This window comes from Lactuca saligna, chromosome 6 (genome assembly GCF_052625555.1).
Source record: "Lactuca saligna cultivar CGN05327 chromosome 6, ASM5262555v1, whole genome shotgun sequence".
NCBI lineage: Eukaryota > Viridiplantae > Streptophyta > Magnoliopsida > Asterales > Asteraceae > Lactuca > Lactuca saligna.
This window is the reverse complement of record NC_136422.1, coordinates 154,405,392-154,424,489: the sequence shown is the minus strand read 5'-3', so window position 1 is coordinate 154,424,489 and position 19,098 is coordinate 154,405,392. Positions and strand designations below refer to the sequence as shown.

General features: G+C 35.5%; 2 protein-coding genes across 2 annotated transcripts; one reads left to right on the top strand and one right to left on the bottom strand.

Annotated features, from left to right (window-relative positions):
• Positions 1-2,233: 2,233 nt before the first annotated feature.
• LOC145001978 (DNAJ heat shock N-terminal domain-containing protein) lies at positions 2,234-8,030 on the top strand. Its single transcript, XM_078961299.1, has 10 exons — positions 2,234-2,620; positions 3,061-3,120; positions 3,286-3,368; positions 3,502-3,655; positions 3,754-3,883; positions 6,354-6,512; positions 6,784-6,962; positions 7,051-7,131; positions 7,312-7,458; positions 7,650-8,030. The coding sequence occupies exons 1-10, from the start codon at positions 2,534-2,536 to the stop codon at positions 7,734-7,736; spliced, it is 1,167 nt and encodes a 388-aa protein (XP_078817425.1). The 5' UTR covers positions 2,234-2,533; the 3' UTR covers positions 7,737-8,030.
• A 3,755-nt stretch (positions 8,031-11,785) lies between these two features.
• On the bottom strand, positions 11,786-13,656 carry LOC145001843 (F-box protein SKP2A-like). Its single transcript, XM_078961182.1, has 5 exons — positions 13,336-13,656; positions 13,026-13,246; positions 12,605-12,953; positions 12,385-12,526; positions 11,786-12,293 (listed from the first exon to the last, which is right to left on the bottom strand). Exons 2-5 carry the CDS (start codon positions 13,220-13,222, stop codon positions 11,917-11,919), a joined length of 1,065 nt encoding a protein of 354 aa, XP_078817308.1. The 5' UTR covers positions 13,223-13,246; positions 13,336-13,656; the 3' UTR covers positions 11,786-11,916.
• Between the last annotated feature and the right edge of the window lie 5,442 nt (positions 13,657-19,098).

Below are 19,098 nucleotides of genomic sequence, written 5' to 3'. Positions count from 1 at the left end.
ATCGAACCAGAAGAACCAAAAAAAACATGTCAAATCCACATATCTTGTGATGCAACTGCTTCAAGTATGACCATTGGGTGACCATGATCAACTCGGGTAAATTGTCCATGAAAAGACGTAGGATAGTTTTCTCATATCCAATGGAGACAATTTAAGCTTCCTAGCATTTCAGGAAACCCATGCACACTAGCATGATGAGCTTGCAATTACAGGATGTCATTACGTGTAGGTTTACGTAAATATTTTGGACCATAAAACCGAATCACAGTTTTGCAGAAAAAGTAGAGACTGTCTCGTGCGATCCTAGCAGACATCCTAAAATTCTTACAATTATACCCGCCGTGGTATAATATTTTGAAATATTTTTACAATTATATTATTAGTTATACTATCTTTTTTCAAACGAAAAATCTAACATACTCATGTATTATAATACTGTCTAAAACATATTTTTTTCGGTATATAACACTAAACTATTACTAAAAAATTAATCACTTATTTTTTTCAATATATCACATTAAGCTGATACTCAAAATTTGTATTGGGTTATTTTTTTAATGGGTAATTAAGTATTTGTACTATTGGAAAATAAAAGGTTGGTTTTAAAAGTCCGGATTTATATTAATGTTTTTGCCAAACAAAATAAGTTATATCACTCAAAAAAATTTAGGTAGGTCACAAATAAATTTTATATATTACTTGTAACAAATTTTTGTAGGTGGGTCAAGTGAGCCATTTGACTATATATATATATATATATATATATATATATATATATATATATATATATATATATATATATATATATATATATATATATATATATATATATATATATATATATATATATACTTGTGAGTTGTGATTATACTAAATCATCAGGTGACACTAAAATCACCGATAGATTTGACAAATACAAATCATGTTACATAAGACTAATGTACAACTTTATTTATTCTTAGAGCTAATAATCACAATGATCCGATATGTTGAAAGTAATTAGATGCAAAACAAACGTGGTAGATGGGTTTAAACTTTAAAGTTGCTTACAACGTGCTAAATATTTTATTAAGGGTGCTGGTTTATCCACTGAAAACTTTTTATCCATCCACATAAAATATTTTGTAATGACAATTATACCCTTAATAGATATTCACGGAAATGGAAACGACCATCTATAAAATAGTTGAAATTGGAGCTTAATTTTGTAATGACAATTATACCCTTAATAGATATTCATACACGGAAATGGAAGCGACCATCTATAAAATAGTTGAAATTGGAGCTTGCTGCTAGTTGTGTGGGGTTGATTTGAAAGCTCTTCGCTGATTTGAGGGTTCTTTGTACTGAAGTTGCAATAGTTGTTGAATCTGTTTGAAGTTGAAAAGAACATTTATGTATATTACAGTGGCTGCACATAGAGGTTCAATTGTGCATTCTAGACCTTTGTCCCCAATTGAATTGCCAACTTCTGAAATTTCTAATCGATGCCGCCCAACCATCGACAACACTTCTGCAAGCACTCCAAATACTTCCATCTCTACAATGCGTCCATGGTCGATGATCAAGCATCCCCAGTAATTATCAATCAATCATCATCACTCCATCGTCCATCAACAATCGAGCCTAAAACTCCAGACATTGATCTTCCGATTACTCGATCTTCCAACATCGACCTTCAGGCTTAATAGAGATCACACAAGAAGCGCCGAAGGAGGATGAAGGGTTGTTGCGTCGTGCGTGGTTTGGGGTTTCCAGACTTGGGATTTTCTCTCTTGGTATCTAGAATTAGAATGAGGGTATAATTGTCAAATCCATTATTTTTCTGTGGACAAATTAAAATATAACGTGGATAAATCAGTTCCCTTTTATTAACCTACTTTAAAATTTATCCCTTTTCTCCTAAATATGTTGCTCAAACTTTCTAATTTTATCTCTTATAACATCTATACAAGTAATGAATTATTTACCTCATCCTGACACATCCGTTGTTATTTATTACATGTACTTATGCTTACCGTTTACTTCACATGAACCCATGCAATAACAGGACCAGGACCACTTCTTGAATACTCTATTTGTGGGGTGTTGATGTCGGGTGGGTGGGTCTGTGGGTCAAAAAGTGGGCTCTTAAGTCCAAACCCAGAACCAAAAATAACCCACCAAGCAACCCCATCGTCAAAAGCAAGTCATGGCCATTTCGAAAAGTTGTTAAAGACGCCACACAAGCAATAGTGAATCATTAGCACCACACATCAACCGTTAAAATACTGTTTCCCTCCCGCGAAAAAGCTTTCGGAAAATGAAAAAATATAGCCTTTTTCCCTTTTGATCTTTCTTTATTCGATGTTCAGAACTGGAAAGTCATGTCTTTTCCACTTGCTCCTATGCTCTCCCTCATCTTTTTTACACATTCTCTTCTGTAGATCATAATTGATCTGCCACTATCGAACCCTGGAATTCAGGGATCGGCTTTTCGGGGTGATCTGAAGAGTTCTTTTGTACTCGGATAACCTGAAAGTTTATTGTGTAAATGGTGAAAGAATCGGAGTATTATGATGTTCTTGGTGTTAGCCCACTTGCATCTGATGACGATATTCGAAAAGCTTACTATCTGAAGGTCTCTCTCATACCCTTCTCTTTCTTTTTTTACTTGATCACAATCTCATCATACCTCGACGCTTTCAAATCACAAGTTGAATGTTTTTGTTATCTAAAACTTGATTTGGTGTTGCTGATTCAAGAACATCGGACGTTTCTATGTGTCACTTTAGTTCAATTGAGATTCATATTATGTGTTTGTCGTAATTCCACAAAGGAACTATCGTTATTGGAAGTTAATGTGATTTGACACACTAGGGAATAGTTATATTTCGTGTAAACGGGACCTTTTTATTGATACAAGATCGTGGTTTGAAGCTATTTATGACTCATATCATGCTGATCATATATAATCCCAAACTTCCACCCCTTTTTAAAATTCAAATTTTATAATTGTTTATTTTCCTGTGAATAAATTAGCCTTTGTGACTATTAACTATAAGGTTGTTTGTGGAATAGGCACGCCAAGTTCATCCAGATAAGAATCCAGATGATCCTCAAGCTGCTGAAAGATTTCAGGCAAGTGTTTAATCCTTCATTAGAAAATATTTAGTGCTCTCATCATATAAAGTTATAGGAGAATATGTTTTATGGTAGCTTATTTCTTGAAAAGAAATTGTAGTGCATAGAAAATCTTGTCTTTATGATTGTACAATGTGATGAAAAAATCTTGTTCATAATCAGGTACTTGGTGAAGCTTATCAGGTTTTGAGTGATCCTGTGAAAAGAGATGCATATGATCAAAATGGGAAGTGTTCTATATCTAAGTAAGCATTTCTATTTTGCTTTCAATTTTAGTTTTCCAAAAATAAGTTACATGTACATAGACAAAAAAAAAAAAAAAACCCACAAAGGGTTCTGCAAAAGTCATGTGTTCTTACACGTGTCATCATTTCATAGGGACACTATGCTCGATTCCACTGCTGTTTTTGCTGTTCTTTTTGGAAGTGAATTATTTGAAGACTACATAGGACATTTAGCTGTAGCAACAATGGCTTCTGCTGAATTAGTCAGTGAAAATGATAGCCCAGAGATATTGCATCAAAGATTAAAGGCAAATATTTCAAAGTTCAATTCTTTCATTCATACAAGAATCGAATGATTCTTTAATTTCATATTTCAAGTATAAGTTTGTGAATTTGTATCATGTAGAGTATACAAAGAGAAAGGGAAGAAAAACTTGCTAGATCACTCAAAAACTTCATCCACCCATATGTTCATGGTGATAAAGAAGAGTTTTTACATCTTGCTGAGTCTGAATTAGATCGACTTTCACAAGCAGGTAACTTTATAAATTCATATGTCATTTGTTTGATTCATGGAAACATGTATTTGTTTGTATATATAATATAGGAATATATATATATATATATATATATATATCTTTACTACTTATAAAAGAAATCTAACTATTTCTATAAATAGATTGAATATAATAATATTATTTTTTTAAGACGTACAGCTAATATTACAAACAACCATTAATAAAATAATATTAAATTTTAAATTTGTTTTGATTCCTTATATTTCTCAGCAAAATCCTAATTTCATGGTCATTCAAAATTTAAAACCTTTTCATCCTAATACGCTTCAACAAATATCCTTTAAATGTTGCATTTGCAGCTGATTAAAATATCTCATAGCAGACGTGTGTTTGTTCTCTCCACCTTATAAACCCTGCTATAAATCCCACTGCCATGAAGTATTTCCCTTATAAACCCTAATCGTTTTTCTCCCTCTCTTAGACGAAGACAATGTGTTTTTTTTAAGAAAAAAAGTTTGAAAATATTCCAATTTCTCAAAAAAATTTACCCCAAATGCGAAACTGGGTAAAATTTTCCATTTTGCGAAGACTACAGGGATGCGAAATGAAAATTCTGCACTTTTGTCTTTTTATGACCCCATTTTGCGAAGTTGGACCACTTATATTATTTCTTGAAAAGATCAGGTGCCAAATGCGAAACTCTAAGCTTTCTTCCCCAATTCGCATTTATACATTAAAAACTTCGCATTTTCATTCAAATTCTTCGCATCTTGCATCCATCCGTCTTTGAGTTCATTCGCATTTCATCGCATTAACTGAGAAATTAATCAGTTGTCTCATATTCGCATTTCAGTTGTTTGAGAAACCCAGATACAAACCCAAATGCGAAACCCACTGATTTCAAATGCGAACCAACCAAAAATCATCAACCACGTACTTGTGTCACCAAATGCGAACTGAATATCACCATTAAATTCTCCTCGCATTCCATAGATGCGAACACAATCCAGATCTCCGACTCCAAGCTTGCGAAATCAAAATCAATTAACCTCAAACAAATCGTGAACTTCTTATGCGAACTGTTTTGACCCACAAAACCAAATGCGAACTCAATTGATGTCATATGCGAACTGATTTCATAGATGCGAACACAATTGATTTCATATGCGAATCCACATCCATCGATATGAAACCAATACCAGTTACAAGCAATTAGTAGCAACAACCATCGATCCTCTAATTTTCAATTACTCAGCCTTCGCTTTTCATACAACCCGTCGACCCTGAAAAATCGATAAACACCAAATGTCTCATTTTTAGATCGATTTTCTGATTAAATGTCATATTTGAAGAATGATCGATTTTCTGATTAAATGACCCCATTTTGCGAAGTTGGACCACTTATATTATTTCTTGAAAAGATCAGGTGCCAAATGCGAAACTCTAAGCTTTCTTCCCCAATTCGCATTTATACATTAAAAACTTCGCATTTTCATTCAAATTCTTCGCATCTTGCATCCATCCGTCTTTGAGTTCATTCGCATTTCATCGCATTAACTGAGAAATTAATCAATTGTCTCATATTCGCATTTCAGTTGTTTGAGAAACCCAGATACGAAGCCAAATGCGAAACCCACTAATTTCAAATGCGAACCAACCAAAAATCATCAACCACGTACTTGTGTCACCAAATGCGAACTGAATATCACCATTAAATTCTCCTCGCATTCTATAGATGCGAACACAATCCAGATCTCCGACTCCAAGCTTGCGAAATCAAAATCAATTAACCTCAAACAAATCGTGAACTTCTTATGCGAACTGTTTTGACCCACAAAACCAAATGCGAACTCAATTGATGTCATGTGCGAACTGATTTCATAGATGCGAACACAATTGATTTCATATGCGAATCCACATCCATCGATATGAAACCAATACCAGTTACAAGCAATTAGTAGCAACCATCGATCCTCTAATGAGGAAACAGTTTCCTATTCGATTGTGCTTTGCAATGACAATCAATAAAGCTCAGGGACAAACAATTCCATATGTAGGTATCTATCTTCCAGAACCAGTATTCTCGCATGGACAACTTTATGTTGCATTGTCCAGAGGGGTTTCACGTTGCAATACAAAAGTATTAGTAAAGCCTAACGAAAATTCAAAAGGTGATGGGGTTTATACAGCAAATGTGGTGTATAAAGAAGTATTGCACGATTAATATTTTGTGTCGTCTTGACTGGTTGCTTTTTATTGGTTATTTGATGCATGATGTAACAAATAACACCATAGTTTGATTATATTGTCTTCAACATGTACTTTTTTTTAACATAACAATTTTGTAATGGAAACATATCACCGAAAGAACTCACGTGCCCCGCCGCTTTGCGCGGGTAGACGGCTAGTATATATATATATATATATATATATATATATATATATATATATATATATATATATATATATATATATATCATTTTGACAGCTTTTGGAGCAAATATCTTGCATACAATTGGATACATATATGAAAGACAAGCTGCACAAGAGCTTGGAAAGAAAGCCATTTACCTTGGGGTACCATTTATGGCTGAATGGGTAAGAAACAAAGGGCATTTCTGGAAATCACAAATTACTGCAGCAAAAGGTAACTAGAAAGGGTTAAGTTCAAGATATAGCAACGTACTTTTTTTCAAAATTTTACCCGATTATAGCAATGTCATTTTTGTTGCTAGATTTTTCTAAGTATAATGTCCTAATAAGAAAAAAAATTGAAAGTACAATGATGTAACGGAATATATGAAAGTAGGATGATGTAATCTGTAGATGAATGTAGATTGCTATTTTCTTGTAACTAGTTCTAAAAAAATGGTTAGGAGCTATAGAAATTATCTTATTTTGGTGAAAAATGTTTGTAGGTGCTTTTCAGTTGTTGCAACTTCAAGAAGACATGCGTCGCCAATTTAAAATGGATGGAAGTGGGCCCACAAATGACGTGGAATCACATCTAAGATCCAGCAAGGATACACTAATGAACTCATTATGGAAGTTGAATGTCGTTGACATTGAAGTTACCCTTTTACATGTTTGTCAAATGGTGAATCTTTTTTGGTCGCATTCGTTTATTTTCTAAAACTTCAAAGTTTTTTGAAGTTAGGTTATTAACGTTTTGATTTAATTCATAGGTTCTCCATGAAAATAATGCCAAGAAAGAGGAACTTAAAGCTCGTGCTGTGGCTCTAAAACTATTAGGAAAAATATTTCAGGTGGGATTTGTATGTTTTCTCACTACTAGAAAATCAGATTAAATCCGTCGCTAAAGATAGAACATTAGCGACGGATTTTTCACTAAGTGCTATTTTTTCTAGTAGTGTCTTAACTATTGAATTGTATTTAGATAAGTTGTTATTTAGAAACCGATTTTGATAGTGATATCTTCTATTTAGAGAGAAAAACATTCACAAAATGTTGGAACATCGAAGAACAAAATAGCTTCAGATATTCATGATGATACAAGCAGCTCTGATGATAGCAGTGATGATGATGATGATTCACCAAGAACACTCAACTATCGAGCGCCCTTAATCACACAGGTTTGTTTTTTTTCACAAATATTTGATTCAAATGACAGATAGTTTTTTCTGGTGCGTTTACTCGAGGAAACTTGTTATATGATGCATGCCATTGTTGAAAATCATGAATCTGTCACTAAAAATGGACAATTAGTGACGGATTAGCGATGGAATCCAAATCTGATTTGTTTGTTTGTTGAATATAATGACAGGGAATTGGTAGACTGTTCAGGTGTCTGTGTAATCCAGCATATGATGTGGATGATGATGATGAGATTGTTTACAAAGGCAACAAATGATTGATGAGTGGTGTCACTAATGTCATTAGCAACGGGTGTTGAAGATTGATCATGTAAAGTCCAAAAAGAAAGAAAAGGATGCAAAGATCCTGGATATAGAGGTGCAATCGGTTGATTAAATTGAATATTGTGTGTTATTTTTCCTTATACGACATTGATAATTGAACATATGTGAAATTGCTTTCTCTAACCTTTTTGTAAGGAAGAATACTTTGTGGTCTCTTTCTAGTGATCTACGATTCATTGGGTATACATTATCATGAATAAAGGGTGTTTGTGGATCTTGTTTCTTGATGGAAGGTGTAAGATTGCAAGTTGAGGTGTTTTGTTTTTCTAATAAAAAAAAAACTAATTCTGATTATTTCTTGTTCAGCCACACAAAACTTAGCATTTCGTAGTTGATTGTTTTCTAAAAGACTTTTTACTTAAAATCTATTGTGTGTCATCAATATAACGTTCATCTTTAAACATCTTCCCACTTTACTTTAAATGAAATATAATTTATAATTAACAAAAAGATGAATAAATATAATTTAACCTCGGTTGAGGAAAACATGGTGCTGCAACGGATCGTGAATATAAGATTCGGTTACGTAATGAAATTGTTGAGCAGTTAATGCAAAATAGGAAATTATAAAATCTGTTTATTTAAATTTCAGCTTATTACAGCAACCTACAAACATTAAAAAATAAACATACTTATTGTTCCACCTTTTCTACTACAGAGAGTTGCAGATGTAATCAACAGACTTCATGTGTTTTTGCTTCAAAAAAACAAATGGCACTTGAATCTGTATACTTTCTTATTATGAAGATTAATTTAGTATTTTCTATTGATGGATGTGTTCATTGTTTATCTTTGTTGTGTGTTTGAAATTTGATACTACCAAACATGTGTAGGAAATAATTATAACATATTAATTACTAAAAATGTGTTCATACTATTACCCTCTCTCCTAGTGCTCAGCTCTCAAGGACTTGAAGAGGCAAAAAGCCATGGATAAAAAGTTTAAAGCTCTTATTTCGAACGATATGTGGGTACTTGTAATGATCAAAACATAAACAATAAAGTAAAGAACATCGGATTTATAGTGAAAAAACACAAAATGGGGAATACCCCCCTTTGAAGAACATTATATGGTGTGTTTGCTGCGGAGCGTGTGGTAGATTCTAGCATTGACAAAACGCTCTGTTTTAAACAAAAAAAAAATCCTGTTTGACACTACAAGTTTTTAGTGTTTAGTATAACAAAACGCACAAAATCTAAAACCTATCTCACATAGCGTTTAATAAAACGCTATCACCTAGTTTTTCTGAACACGCCCTATATAATCGATGATATTGAAATGTTTACAATGATTTGTTTTGGTGTAGAAATGTGAATAAAAAGAGATAACACAAATAGACATCGTGCCAAATATGATAAACCCATAACTACATTAGGTATTCTACACATATTCAACACTTGTCCGAAGACCCCTCGAGGCCAACAATATGCAAACAATTTGAATTTTTTTTTTAACGGAAGTTACATGTCGATGATTCCTTTGCTCGACTCAAAGCACGACTGTTGCCAATGGTAATAAACAATGCCCTAACTTAAATGGTGATGAGTGACGACACCATTCGGTCTCACACCACTTTACAGACTTATAGACAACTAGATGTTAAGAATGTATTCATCTAAAGACACTTCCATGAGTCTGTATTTATGTACCAGCTACCAAGATTTCGTAATAGTCGGTTTTCATATAAGGTATTCCATCTATGTTGGTTCTATATATTATCCGACAGGCTCCTTGTACATGATTTCAACGTTTTGTTGCTAGCGTTGGTTTTTCTCACAATCGCTCCAACTCCTTTGTCTTTCTCTCTCTTTGTTTACCGTCATCAGGGTTGGCGCTACTATGTAGCCTGGGATACCCCTTAAATTTTCCCGTCGAATATAAATTTCGTGAACTTTTTTTCAGAAGTCCATCAAAATATGTTGGAAATCCGTCACGAGGCAATCTATCACAAAGTCTGATAATTGTAAATATAGTATAAATTCTTCGGTTTAGTGATGATTTTGTGTCGGAAACTTCCTTCGGAAATGAGTTTTTTCTACTAGTGCAACCTCTAAAATATTTATGCAACCCCTGATTTTTCTTTTTGGGTCTGACACTGACCAATGAAGATCTTCCACTAGTTGTCTGTTATTTTATGTTGATGGCATTGTTTTGATAACCTTGTCCATCACTTTACTTCGTGTGGTCGTCTCCTTCCTATAAATTTCTCCATGACCGATCAATGCGACCTTAATTTCCAAGTGTGTCAAGATGCTTAATTGCAAACCATGTCATACACCTATTGACATGTTTTTCTAAATTGGACGGTTCTGTCCCTCTATCATTGATACTACTAAGGATCAAGTCTTGTCTGCGCTTTTCAGTATCACACGTTCACCACACTAGATCTTAACAACACGGTCTAACAAATATGTTTCTTTATACATGACCCATGGAGGCCCGCTATGGAGTGTTAAAGTGCATCGTATGGTAACGATCAAGGAACCTTTTCCTATGACCTTCAAATTCATGCATCCACATCCTCGTATCTCATTTCCCACTAAGATGTAGACTAGGATGTGTTCCCATCACCAAACTATCCACTTCAAGTGACTAGGTATTCCTATGTGGAAATCCTATTTCTTGATCTTCTTAACTACAGGCCATTATTTCCCGATCTAGGGCTAACACCAAGTATCGCGGTGCCCTAAATGAGATTAGATAGTATGTATGGGATTTGGGATTTGGTGCCTACGGGGTTTCTTGAATATGGGTATTGGGTGGTCTATATAGGATTTGTTTGCCAATGAGGTTTTCTTGAATAATATTGCAAGTTACTATCAAGTTGTTATACATAAATTTAAAAGATAAATTGCATTAACAAATTGCACGGAAGTTGTATGTTTTTGTTGTATCCACTCGTAGTCTTGAATCCATCAATAATAATAATAATAATAATAATAAATAAAAACAAAAATAAAAAACATAACAAAGCTTCACACACTCATCTAATAATTCCGCACTTGATAGGGGTGTTAATCGGGTAAAATTTTCGAGTTTCGGATAATTCGACTTTTTCATATAAAAAAATTTACCCATTACCCTACCCAAATTAAATTTGGGTAATTCAGGTAATTCGGGTATTACCCGATTTTTAAATTTTTTTTTTTAATTTTTTAAAGGAGCCTAAAAATAAATGAAATGAAATAAATATGTCGTGTTAAACTTTTGAACATTGAGATTTTTTATTTTCGGGGTTAATCCGACCTTCTTTCCCATGCATTTCTTAGGGCTTTCGGGTATGCCACGTCACATTCCAGATTATCCAGATGCTTACGTTGGATGGAATGCTCTTAGCAGTTCTGGCTCTTATATATCTGTAGTTGGGATTTGTCGTTTCTTCGTGGTCGTAACAATCACTTCAAGCAGTGGAAACAACAAAAGATGCGCTCCAAGTCCTTGGGCTGTTGAACAGAATCCAACCACACCGGAATGGATGGTACAAAGTCCTCCGACTTTTCATACTTTTGGAGAACTTCCAACTATCAAGGAGACGAAAAGATTTTTATTGAGATATCAAGTATTCTTTCCAAACTTTCGATTTTGGTTTGAATTCTTTATTATTATTTTTTTCTTTTTTTCTTGTGGAACTTGATCATTGGTTGGGTTGTCAACTTCAATCATCTCATCTTCTACTTCAATATAGTCATGATGACGAATACCTACGAAGAGTGACGAGGTACGAGGATTTTTTGACGTGGGAAAAATAAAACGAGGACAGATAAACTCATAAAGGACATTATTTGTTATATATATTTCGGGTAATCGGGTGTATCCGAAACCCAAACAACTTACCCTTTACCTGAACTGAAAAAATTCGGGTTACCCACTTACCCGAAAAACCCGATACCGAAAAAATCGGTGGGTAATTCGGGTAACGGGTATTTTTGACTGGATACCTCTTGATATCAATATCCAAACGTTAACAAGTCCAAAAACAACTAAATCAAAACACAACCAACTTATATAACAAGATTTCCATCCCAAAACAACAAGAAACAACCCATAGAAGCCTAACCCATGATAAAGTCAAAACCCAATTCAAGCCCAACAAGTCTAAGCCCGACCCGTTTCTAATACGCATGATGAGCAACTGTGTTGAGTGCACGATGTGCTTGAAAAGCACAAGCACAATGAACAGACGTTAAATTCAAACACCCACTTATAATAAGTGAATGCCTACCGGGACATGTATGAAGTGCCGGAAAAGAATCACATAGTGCCTGAACAGCCGGTGGAGTCAACGCCGTGCATTGACTTATGTTCAGGTTCATAAGCCCTTCATCTTCTTCATACCTTCTGCTTTTAACAGTCTCCCATATTTCATCTTCATTCTTCACTCGACTCTGTGCCAATGCATACATAGCTTTATCCGTAATGTTTTGACAATAGTAAAGACCCAACGATCTCAGATGTAGACAATTGTTCGCAAGTGCTATCACACTCTCATCTGTAATCAGTAATCACAAATTATCATCATATCACTCAATGCAAAATGATGTCGATAATATTCAAGAAAGAAACACTAAGTGTCAAAGTACCTGTTATAAGAACACAACCACATAAATCAAGTGCACGTAGATCATGACACCCGTAAGCTAAGCTCATTACTCCAGCATCACTAACTTCCTCACACCACCCAAGATTCAACGACTCAAGCTCACCACAGTTGTATCCAATAGCCTGCACACATGATCATGATCATGATCAAATCACGCAAAAGTTGGAAAAAACAATAAAGTATCGTTCTTTATTTCTTACCTTTAAGGCTTTATCGGATGCAGCTTTGACACACCCACAAAGATTCAAGATTTTCAATTTTCTGCAATACCCAGTGAGATACGCAAGAGCGATGTCACTAAATGAAGAGCATCCGCTGATGTTGAGCTTGATAAGGTTACGACAACCATGAGCTAAAGCGTATAAAGATCGATCGGAAAGTTTAAAGCTTTTGCTGAGATCGATTTCTTGTAAGTCGTGACAGTTATTTGCGATTGTCTCGACGGCGTAATCAACCAGCTGTGGCTTATCTTGCCGGAGGATCAAACCCCTTAAGTTTTTAAACTTGGGAGCGATGGAAAGCACCAAGCTGTTCATGTTGTTTTTGCACCTGTAAAAAGAAGCAGGGAGTAAGGAAAAGTGGTGGATTTATGAACAGAAGCCATGGATGGAAGAAAGATACCAAGAGAATGAAATATGATAAAGTCCCGAACAGATAGCGTATCTCCATCCACTACAAACAGAAGAAGCGACGACGACAGTCCGATCATCTAACAAAGAAACAATCCTCAGCAAAAGCTCCATCGGAATGTCATTCCAGTCGGTGATAATCGCCCCACCTCCGACCACCTCCAGTTCATCGTCTTTCATGGTCGACATTTAGCGATTTTCCAACTAATTACTCTACCACCAGAAGACTAGGGTTATATAGAGACAAAATAGCAGTAATTAACAGCAAGAAACAACAGTTAAGATATTAAAATCTTGAATACCCAGATGAAATAAAGAAAGAACAGGTGTAGAGAAACCGAAAATTGAAGTCGATCACTTCGGAGAATGATCGGAAACGAGAGATGGGTTGCTGAATCGAAACCGGAGACGAGGGTATTTCGTTTCGCCGATTGACTGCTTCGATCAGAGAGAAAAGATGATCGGAAATGAGAGATTAACGCAGTTCAATGAAATTTTAGGGGTAAAAAAGTATAGCTATGAATGTCATCATATATGTAGTGGTTGTATCGAGGAATGTGTGTACTCGTTTGTGTGTTTTGACAGGGGGTTTTGTTAATCGGCCATCAGTAGTGCAGCAAAGAAGGTTTTATAGAGAGAGAAGAGGAGCGACACGTATGAATCCACGTGTAAGGACGGAAGATTGTGGGTGTTGTTGTGGTCCAATTGGAGATGTTGACACTCGAATGATACATTACATTGGTACACCGAAGTCCTTCGTCTTTGTTGTAACCGTAAAGGTTAAAATTTACTTTTGGTACAAAATCAATGTTTATCCTATTAGAGCATTGCTAATGGAAAAGTTAATGAAAAAGTAGATGTAACGTTTATTTGTCATTCAATAGATAAAATTTTATCATTATGAAATGTCACCTGATATTTAATGGATTTGGACTTCAATGATCATTGAATTTTTCAATGGGAAAAAAAATCTTTAAATAAATATTTTTTTAATATGTTCCATTGAACTTGTAGAGTTTAATGCATTGTGGGATAAAAATGAATAGAATTGTATGAAAAATTGAATAATGATGTGGCACTCCGTTAAAATCTATAGAGTTCAATGCATTGCGCATGCTCTTAGCTCAATTGATTGGTGATTGGATTTAAATTTGGATAGGAAAAGAAAATCTCTCAAATGTTTGTTTTTAATTTTCAAGCCTTCCTCTATGCTTTTCACAAAGGAGTTCGTGGTCACAGCGACAGTGCACTATGACTTTGCACACCATCCGGTGTGTGTCATGGTGGTTATGACGTTCTGAATTATGGTCACCACATGGATGACTATCAATCAATTTTTTTCTTTCTTTTTTGCACCTTCTTTCTTCTTTCTCTTCTCCAGTGTGGTAGTACAGACACCACAAGTGGTGGTTTGTAGTGGCCTTATTTATTGACCTGAAAGCTTTTCATCAGGGGCGAAGCCTGAACAATTAATTTGGGGGCCGAAAGTATAATTTTTTTAGCAAACAAACAACAAAAACACCAAGAAGAAGAATTACAAACTTCCAATAATCATTGTTTTTAATAATTTCTCTTTCTATTTAAACCAACAGACAACAAAATCATCTAAACTTCCATAGTTCCATATTTTAATTCTTTTATTTTTATCAGAATAATAACATTTTTGTCAACTCAAAAACTTTATCAATTTGTTTAGTGGGAAGGAAATAAAAAAGGAGTGTATTTGGTCAAAAAAAAAAAAAAGGGGGGGGAATAGTAAGACCGATCAATATGAAGCCAAGATTATGTTTTAACCCTTTTTTCTCTTCATGTGAAACCTCCATTCCTAAATCGTACTTCCTTTCCTTTTTCTGCCAATTTCCTCTCACACTTGTAATCACACTTTCTTTTATGTTCTCTATTCTTTCTTTACTTTTCTCTTTCTAGCTATAATTTCTTCTCCATTTTCTATTCTTTCTTTTCTATTCTTTTCTCTTTCTAGTTGCTCATACTATACAAGTGGATTTAAAGTTTTTGCATACAGGTTTAAATATTGCATCTTGCTTGATTAGGATTTTCATGCTAATGGGTTAAAACTGAACCAACAATTTATGTAACGCCCTGATTCTCAGGTATTGTTTTAAATAAAAATCTCTTGGGTTAGGCCCTACTCGACAATTTGGTTGCCCTACTTGTCGAGTAGCAGCGGGGTAGGATAGCGAGTTAAGTGACCTACTCGACGAGTAGGAGCTGGCAAATGAAACCCTAACTCCCGGGGTTTTGCACCCTATTTAAAGGAACCTTAGCCTCCCTTGGGCCTCTTTACAGTTCTAGAGAGTACTTGAGAGCCCTAATACGTGTGTGTGTATGTGTGTGCCCATTGTGTGTTTGAAGCTTGAAAGTGGATCTTTGGAGAGAGAAGGCTTGGAGGAGAAGGAGATTGGAGCAAGTAGAGTGTGGGAATCAACACTTATCTCAGTTATCATCTTTTAGAGGTACCCAAATCGCCATTTTCTTGTAAATCTCTTATATTGGTTGAGTTTTAGGGTTTTTGTGGAAAATTAAGTTGGTAAGATGAGCTATAGGCTAGATCTGAGGTTGTAACTTCAGATTTGAACCCTCCTTGGATACTAGAAGCATAAAGTTACAGTTTTGGTCATGATTGAGGTCCCTCTTGAGCATAAAGCTCCATTAAGAAATTAAAATAGGCATCTAGAGCCTTTATAGCCATGCATGCACGTAAAGTTTGCAACTTTACGTGATAAGCATGCCATAGAAGCTTGGATCTATGAGTTGGAGCCGTTGCATGGCTCAAAACAAGTCTGTATGGAAAAAGGATTGAATGGACTTGGCGAGTCGCAAGGTTGACTCAGCGAGTCACATGAAGATAGCCGTGAACTCGACAAGTTGGATAAACAACTCGGCGAGTCCGATGATGATTACTATAGACTCGACGAGTTGAAGAACAACTCGGCGAGTCGGATGAGTTTTCTCCAGGATATGTAGGCATGTGTATCCGTCGAGTTGCAAGGAGGAAACTCGGCGGGTAGCCTTAAAGTTTGATCGAGAATCGAAGGAACTCGACCAGTCACCCCGATGACCCGGCGAGTTGGAATACGCTTCAAGGAGCTCGACTAGTAGCCAAGGGTACTCAACGAGTCGAGGTCAATATGGACTGTTGACTTTGACTGAGGACTTTGAATTTGATCAGGGGTTGACTAGTGGGTTATGGAGTACCTTATAAGGTTAAGGACTTACGAGTATATTGTGCTATAGGTGGTGGAGCCTGTGTCAAGTGATCCGAGAGTTAGAGTTTACCTTCCTAGTCGACATTTGCGAGGTGAGTTATCATCACTATATCGATAGGGTCTATAGCACCAAGGCCGAACCTTTAGTTGTTATTATTATGGTATGATATATGTTATTATAATCTGTTAGATCGGAATCAAGGTAAACAATATGCTATGCACTTATGATTCGTAGGGATTTGTATGTTAGTGACCTGCTAGGTCGGTGCTCTAGTCATGAGAGAATTCTATGATTTATGATCAGTGAGATAGATATGTTTGATGTTCGTATATGCCAGTATATGATAGTTATGCGCACATGGTTATTTGCTTGTGGGGTGGGTTGAGGCGGTCCTGGTTTTTGCTGAAGGCCAACATACCCTGTGAGCGGTCCGGGGAGACTGTAGGCCCACGTGGCAGACCAGTCATGCCGAAAGCTCGGGATAGATCCAGATAGACTGTAGGCCCTTTATGGCGGTCCAGTCAGGCCGATGGCCCAGTATGCATGTTGATTGCTTGATTATTACTGATATGGTATTGTCTGTATGGTATTGGTATTTTGGGGGTAGCTCACTAAGCCCTCAGGCTTACAATTTTCACTTTATTGTTTCAGGTGCTTCAGGAGATCATGGCAAGGCGAAGGCGTGACCGTACCGCTCTTTATCCTTATGTTATGATGTTGGGAAACTTTGATGGATAATGATTTGAAAACATTTTTGTAAACAATGCTATTTGGTTTTTATTTATGATTGAAAAGTTTAACTTTAGCATAAAATTTATGGATGTTACAATTTAACTAACAATGTTAGTCGAAGAACAAACGTATCAGTTACTTAAAGCAAGTAATTGAATATAGCAAGCATAATCAGACATGATGGGTCTTATACAAACAATCCTATGTGTGCATGCAACCCTAGTATTGGATCTATGTTTTCACTATTAGTTATACAACTTTATGAACACAAAAAGAAACCTGGCATGCTACTTTAATTTTCGAAATTCATATATAAAGCTAGAATACATACCTTTTGTTGTTATATAGCAATAACAACTAGTTCCTTGAATTTCCTTAGCTCTTGAAAGCAAGTACCACAAGTGTAGTACCTCTAATGGAGTCACAAACACCATATGCAACTTGGATGAAGAGGAAAAGAAAAGGAGGCACCAAAAACGGCTGGAAACCCTAATGGAAGTGTTGTCCACGTTTTTGGGGCTTAAGGGTCCCTTTTATACATGTAGGCTATTAGGGTTTACAACTAGGAAACCCTAATTTGACTGCTTAGGCCCTAAGCAGCCCATGGACTCCTTAAACATATCCCTTGGACGATTTCTAATGAGCTTCCCATAGAATTCGTTCAACCTATATATTATTAGGTGATCCATAGCCCAATTATAATTATCTTATAATTACAACTTCAGTCCCCTTAGTTTAATTAATCTCTTTTAACCACAAAATTAATTCTTAATTAATTCTTGACCAATATTAATTAAACAATATGATTTCTCCTTTAATATATTATTCTCATAATATATTAATAAATCATATTTAAACCTTTCTCTCCTTAAATCATCCTACATATTGCTATGGTGAAGGCAACCCAAAAGGACCATGCTCATAATCGGGTCAAGTACATACCAAAACAGTTATGGACTTAGACACTAATCCAACAGTCTCCCACTTGGATAAGTCTAATAACTATTTTCCGTATGACTTCAGAACCTGATCAGCAATCATAGCTTTCAAAAGCCGCTGTCAACTCTGATCTTATCAGATAGCGTGTCCTCTAGATAAGGGATTATATATTCCTCCATTCTCAAGATATCGTATAGACAAAAGACATGAATTTCAATCATTCTCCCTATACTGTTTCCCGACTTCCGATTCATGACGACTGATAACAGACTACAATTGAACACATCAACTTAGTCCCGGCTTGGCCAAGCGCTTAGGTGTCATCACTAAATCATCGAGAGGCCCACATATATCGCTTTTATCCCACTTTGGGTAAAAGGAATGGATAAACTTCGACTCAAATGCTCGCTTGCATTTACTGATCGAATCACACACAACAATAAGTTTTATAACACCAAGTTACTGGTGCGTTTACTTATTATCAATGTGCAACCGACCAACAAATAACAACTCACATGTCTCGGTTTCAAGAATATACAATATTATCGTCTAACTAATCACTCGTGATAAAACCATGAAGTGATCCAAGTGAGCGTGGGTTTAATCCAATACTTTAATCTTATCAAAGCACTCACGAACTCTGCAGCAAACTTGTGCCATGTCTAAACACTTCAGACAATCTACAGACAGATTCATGACAGTCTTTATTCATACCTACTCCCAACGTATGACCAACTGTGGATATTTGAATAACCTAGTTATTCTGGAAGTCAAAACATGCAAATTGAAACATGACAATAATACTTAATCCTATATGGCCCCAAACTTGTGAGAGTAAATAAAACCCTTCTATTTATCCACCATATTGATTACTCATTATTTATCATTTAATGTTTCGGATAATCAGCTCATTACTTGAATTATACCAAGAATTGTCCCATGCTCTAAACATGCACACTTTGTTTCCTATGGTCCATGCTTTGTGAAATAGATCACCTGAAAACTTTTCCAATGATGCTCATTTCACAATTCCTTAATCCTAATTATTAGTGTAAGAACACAAGGTTCTTGCCACTACTAGAATATGCTAGATTCTAACATTTTATGCAACGATCCCTTTGCAAAATCATAGCACAAAAGTCACCAAGACGTAGCTAATGAAATTA